The sequence below is a fragment of the Bos indicus x Bos taurus genome, chromosome 5 (genome assembly GCF_003369695.1).
Source record: "Bos indicus x Bos taurus breed Angus x Brahman F1 hybrid chromosome 5, Bos_hybrid_MaternalHap_v2.0, whole genome shotgun sequence".
Lineage (NCBI taxonomy): Eukaryota > Metazoa > Chordata > Mammalia > Artiodactyla > Bovidae > Bos > Bos indicus x Bos taurus.
Window position 1 is genome coordinate 62,436,885 of NC_040080.1, and position 6,399 is coordinate 62,443,283.

At 37.3% G+C, this 6,399-nt stretch overlaps 1 protein-coding gene across 1 annotated transcript; it reads left to right on the forward strand.

Moving 5' to 3' along the window:
• The first annotated feature begins 573 nt into the window (after positions 1-573).
• On the forward strand, positions 574-1,509 carry LOC113893728 (olfactory receptor 6C2-like). The gene has a single exon (XM_027543599.1). It carries the CDS (start codon positions 574-576, stop codon positions 1,507-1,509), a length of 936 nt encoding a protein of 311 aa, XP_027399400.1.
• Positions 1,510-6,399: the final 4,890 nt, after the last annotated feature.

A 6,399-nucleotide genomic window follows, 5' to 3' on the forward strand; every position in this document is an offset into this window, starting at 1 on the left:
GAATGTGGATTATCATCACAAGCCAGGAAGGAGAGGCAGAGAGAAGAAAAAATTTAATTTCACAACCTTAACTGTAGTCACCCCTGTATCCCACATAGAACCAAGATGACAGCACAGCTTGAGGTTTTATTGTCAGGAAATTACAAACCATGTGTATTTTTATGACAGTGTTTTTCTGTTCATTAACACTGATAATAAAGCCTAGCTTCCTTTCCATTAAGTTGTTAACCAAATAATTCCTTTACTATTGAATTAATACTACATTGATATAGTAATAAGAATCTTTAGTAGAGCCTTCTGACTAGTATCCAGTACAATGCTCAGCAGTGAGAATCCAGTAGCAATAATGATTAATTAACCCCTGCTCCAATAGCATTCTTTATTAACAGGTAAATAAAATAGCATTCTTGATTCACAGGTAAATAAAATAAAACCTTGGCTTATGTAACTAAGTTAACATTAGCTAGGAATTTCATGTCATCCCTCTGCTAACTCATGTAACAGTCTAGTTCTCTGATCTAATTTCTCTCTTTTTTTTTAACACACAGACACAACCACTGTCAGGAATCAGGGATGAAAAATTACACAGCAATAACAAAGTTCATCCTTGTGGGACTAACCGATGACCCGAATCTAAAGATTCTGCTGTTCATCTTTTTGCTTCTAACCTACCTTTTGAGTGTTGCTGGGAACCTGATCATCATCACTCTCACTCTGGTAGATCCTCACCTCAAAACACCCATGTATTTTTTCCTCCGGAATTTCTCCATCTTGGAAGTGTCATTCACAACCGTCTGCATTCCCAGATTCCTCTACACAATGGCATCTGGGGACAACACTGTTACCTACAATGCATGTGCCACTCAATTATTTTTTGTTGTTATCCTGGCTGTGACTGAGTTTTTTATTCTGACGGCCATGTCCTATGACCGCTACATGGCCATCTGCAAACCCCTGCATTACACGACCATCATGAACAACACGGTCTGCATTAAGTTCCTCATTGGCTGTTACATGATTGCTCTAATCATCGTCCTCCCACCATTTGGCATGGGCTTTGAGCTTGAGTTTTGTGACTCTAATGTCATAGATCACTTTGGCTGTGATGCTGCTCCCATCCTGAAGATTACTTGCTCAGACACAGAGTTCCTAGAGCGATTTGTCTTTGTACTGGCTGTATTGACACTCCTGTTCACCTTGGTGTGTGTAATCATGTCCTATACATACATCATCAGGACCATTCTCAGATTCCCTTCTGTGCAGCAAAGGAAAAGGGCTTTTTCTACATGTTCTTCCCATTTAATTGTGGTTTCCATCACTTATGGAACCTGCATCTTCATCTATATTAAACCACATGCAAAAGAAGGGGTAGCTATTAATAAAGTGGTGTCAGTTCTTACCACCTCTGTTGCCCCAGTAATGAATCCTTTCATTTATACTCTGAGGAACAAACAAGTGGTACAAGCTTTCAAAGACATGATCAAAAGGGTTGCATCCTATTTCAAATGACTAAAATGATTACTGAGTACAAAAGAAAAAATTGTAAAAGTATTCCTTGGTATTCATTTATTTTTCTCTAATGGTATGTTAGCCATGGTTTTATACACCACAACCTCATTCTGTTACACTTAGTACCTACCATTAATACATGTATTGATAATCCTTTTAGCTCAACCTATCTCCAGGAATACATGGGGGAAATTCTCTGTAAATATTTATAACCATATGTCTGTTACTTACAGAACCAAGAAATGTAAGTAATATCAATGTACTATTATATTGGTGCTCAGCTACTCCTCTTTTACTGACTGATATGTCCTAAGCGAGTCCCAGATCTCCCAGGAGCAGCAGTGACAGTGGTTTCACTGGTGTATGAATATGTCTGACCTCATTGTATACATTAAATAATGTGAATTTCTGTGAAAATATGTACTTTGCACATATGTTAAATATGTGAATATCAATTATACCTCAATAAAGCTGTCTTCAAAAGGGAAAATTATTTGTGAAGTCATATGCACAGATTTATTTCCTTCTAGGATACACTTTCTGTCAAGTATGTGCTTGTTTGCCACTTTGATATTGATGACTGTATATCTAAGACAACATATTACGGTAATTAACTACAACACCTTAAGGCTTTTTTCTTAATAGATGATCAGACTCTAATCTTAAAAATGTGAAAAGAAAAATAATAAATCTTCTAGATGAAAACTAGAAGAATATTTCCATGATCTAGGGGTAAAGAATTTTTTTTATATGGGAGTATAGTTGATTAACAATCTTCTGCTAGTTTCAGGTGTACAGAAAAGTGATTCAGTTATACATATGCTGTGGTTGTTGTTTTAGCTGCTTAGTCATGTCCGACTCTAATGGAGGGGGTTGCCATTTCCCTCGCCACCAGTTATACATACACATGTAACTATTTTTTTCTAATCTTTTCTAATTCTTTTCCCATTTAGGTTATTACAGAATATTGAACAGAGTTCCATGTGGCTAAGGATATTTTTTTAAACTAAAAACAGAAAGCATTAACCATTGTTTTAAAAGCCTAAAAAAATAACTTTTTTAAAGTATGGTAAACTGAAATATTTTACAGTAAGGAAAGTTCCATTCATCAAGAAACATTAGAGAATGAAAGGCAGATATATGAGTCTAGAAGAGTATTCAGGTAAATGTGGGAGTATGAATTTTCCCTGGATTTCTTATGGTTCCTGTAAATGTTAATTCTTTTCGTTGGCACTTGGGAATGCTAACTGGCAGTTGGGAATGCCAATTCCCAACTCTTCTCCTGCCTTAAGAATTAGGTCTGCAGCCATTTGGCTAGTTAATTGCTCTGATCTAAAAAGATAATAAAAATTCTATCTCCCCTAGCAAGTCAAATGGTTACAGCCAAATACTGTCTTTAGGTTAAACACCAAGGTTCCAGGAAGACTAGGATTGTTTCCCTAATTATTTTACACATCAAGGAAAAAGGAAACTCAGGAACTTGGCTGCCATCTCTAAATTGTAAAAGCTAAGACCTGCATGGATCTATCTGACTACTGGAGACATTTTATTTACCTATCAAATGGCTAAAGAGAAGACCCTTTCTGGAAGGGAGCGGACAACTGCCTCCTTTTCCTTTGTAAGTGGAGAATTATTTCTCCTCATCTATTGCCTATGGGTTTCCCAGGTGGCGCTAGTGGTAAAGAACCCATCTGCCAATGCCAGAGATATAGGAGAAGCAAGTTTGATCCCTGGGTTGGGAAGATTCCCCAGCAGGAGGGCATGGCAACCCACTCCAGTATTCTTGCCTGGAAAATCCCATGGACAGAGGAGCCTGGCAGGCTACAGTCCATGGGGTCGCACAGAGTCACACACGACTGAAGCGACTTAGCATGCATGCATTGCCTGTGGGTTTAGAATTGCTCACACAGGATATCTGACTTGGCTGTCATCATGTCACCGCAGTGATTAGACTTAGGGTGAGGAGATCTAATATGCTTATTATTTATTTGTGTTAGTCGCTCAGTCACGTCTAACTCTTTGAGACCCCAAGGACTGTAGCCCACCAGGTTCCTCTGTCCTGTGGGCTAATAAAGGTTTACTAATAAAGGTAGAATCAGATGCACTTTCTTAAGATCAGAGGATTACATAGCTACTCACCAAATGTTGAAAATGTTAGTCATTCAGGCATGTCCCAACTCTTTGCGACCCCAGGGACTGTAGCCTGCCAGTCTCCTCTGTCCATGAGATTTCCCAGGCAAGAATACTGGAGTGGGTTGCCCTTCTCCAGGGCATCTCCCCAACCCAGGGATCAAACTGGAGTCTTCTGCATTGCAGGGGGATTCTCTACTGTCTGAAACACTAGGAAAGCCCCATATTTATTTACTGAGAGGTAAATAAGCAGGTCAGGAAGCAACAGTTAGAACTGGACATGGAACAACAGACTGGTTCCAAATAGGAAAAGGAGTACATCAAGGCTGTATGATGTCACCCTGCTTATTTAATTTATAGGCATAACACATCATGAGAAACACTGGGCTGGATGAAGCACAAACTGGAACCAAGATTCCTGGGAGAAATATCAATAACCTCAGATATGCAGATGACACCACCCTTATGGAAGAAAGTGAAGAAGAGCTAAAGAGCCTCTTGATGAAAGTGAAAGAGGAGAGTGAAAAAGTTGGCTTAAAGCTCAACATTCAGAAAACTAATATCATGGCATCTGGTCCCATCACTTCATGGCAAATAGATGGAGAAACAGTGGAAACAGTGGCTGACTTTATTTTTCTGGGCTCCAAAATCACTGGAGATGATGATTGCAGCCATGAAATTAAAAGACGCTTACTCCTTGAAAGGAAAGTTATGACCAACTTAGACAGCATATTCAAAAGCAGAGACATTACTTTGTCAACAAAGATCTGTCTGGTCAAGGCTATGATTTTTCCAATAGTCATGTATGGATGTGAGAGTTGGACTATAAAGAAAGCTGAGTGCTGAAAAATTGATGCTTTTGAACTGTGGTATTGGAGATGACTCTTGAGAGTCCCTTGGACTGCAAGGAGATCCAACCAGTCCATCCTAAAGGAAATCAGTCCTGAATATTCATTGGAAGGACTGATATTGAAGCTGAAACTCCAATACTTTGGCCACCTAATGCGAAGAGCTGACTCATTTGAAAAGACGTTGATGCTAGGAAAGATTGAAGGCAGGAAGAGAAGGGGACAACAGAGGATGAGATGGTTGGATGGCATCATTGGCTCAATGGGCATGAGTTTGAGTAAACTCTGGGAGTTGGTGATGAACAGGGAGGCTTGGCGTGCTGTGGTTCATGGGATCGCAAAGAGTCGGACACGAATGAGTGACTGAACTGAACTGAACTGAACTGACCTGAGAGGTAAATATGAAATCTGCCTCTGATCTAGAATACCTCGGTGTACATTTAAGAATAAAATTAATAGAAATAAATATTTAAAAATCAACAATAAATTAGTATTATATTCCATACTTTAGTTTCAATTTAAAGTTACTGTGTATAACATCAACATACAAAAATCAATTGTATTATCTATATGCCAAAAACAAACCAGTAGAAGATGAAACTAAAATAAGACATCATTTACAAATCAAATAGTGGTGAATGAATATATGCAAGATTTATTGGAGAAAAAGATAACATTCTATTTGCAGACATTTTAAAGATTCAAATAAATGGCTGTACCGTACTTATGGGCTAGAAAACAAAACATCTTAAAGATACCAATTTTCACAAGTTTACTATAGGTATAATGCAATCTCAGTAAGGATTTCATAGATTTTTTTTTGTAATACTTGATAGGCAAAATTTCTGCTGAGTTACAAAGGATAAAAAATAATGACACACTCTAAAAGAAGGATAACAAAATGAAATTATCAGAGATCACTAATTATTCTAAAGTGAAAAAGTGAAAGTTGCTCAGTCATGTCCAACTCTTTGCAATCCAGTCCATGGAACTCTCTAGGCCAGAATACTGGAGTGGGTAGCCTTTCCTTTCTCCAGGGGATCTTCCCAACCCAGGGACTGAACCCAGGTCTCTGGCATTTTGGGCAGATTCCTTACCAGCTGAGCTATCAGGGAAGCCCTAGTTATTTAAAACAGCGTATTATTGTTGTAGGAATAGACAAATAGACCAATGGAAGATAATTGAACTTAGAAATTGACTCATATATATGTGAACCCTTAATTTATGATAAAGTTATCACTAAAATGGAAAAGGACAGTCTTAACAGCAAACAACTCTGGGAATATTTGATGTCTATATGGGAAAAAGTGAAATTGGATATCAATTACAGAAGAAATCAATTCCAAATGAATTATAGACATAAACCTGAAAGTCAAAAAATTAAAGAAGATTATATAGAATATTTTCATGGTAGTGGGTTAGGGAAATTTTTTCTTAACTTAGGTACAACAAAAAATTGATAAATTTGACTGCATTAAAATTAAGAATCTGTTCACAAATGAAAATCAGTAACAGAGTGAAAAATAGTAAGATATCTGCAACTCATATAATCCAAAAAGTATTTATCTTCAAAATATATAAAGAATTCCAACATATCAATAGAGAAAAGACTGATAGCCCAATTAAAAAAAGGTGAGCAAGAGATTGGAAAAAGGACTTCAAAAAAGAGAAATATAAATGGCTAATATTGTTATAGAAAATTCTTCACCTACACTAACAATCATGGGAAAAGCAAATTAAGATCACATGAGTTCTACATCATATAATCAGATAGGTAAACACGGACAATCTGAAGTCCAAGTAAGGAAGCTATGGAGCAGAGAGCAATTGGATATTGTAAACAATTCAACCACTTTGAAATCAATTCAGCATTACTATTAAAGTTGAAATAATACATACCCAATAACCGAGC

Excerpts from the sequence above, each read along its gene's own strand:
- LOC113893728 (XM_027543599.1), top strand. The coding sequence starts at position 574 with ATGAAAAATTACACAGCAATAACAAAGTTCATCCTTGTGGGACTAACC.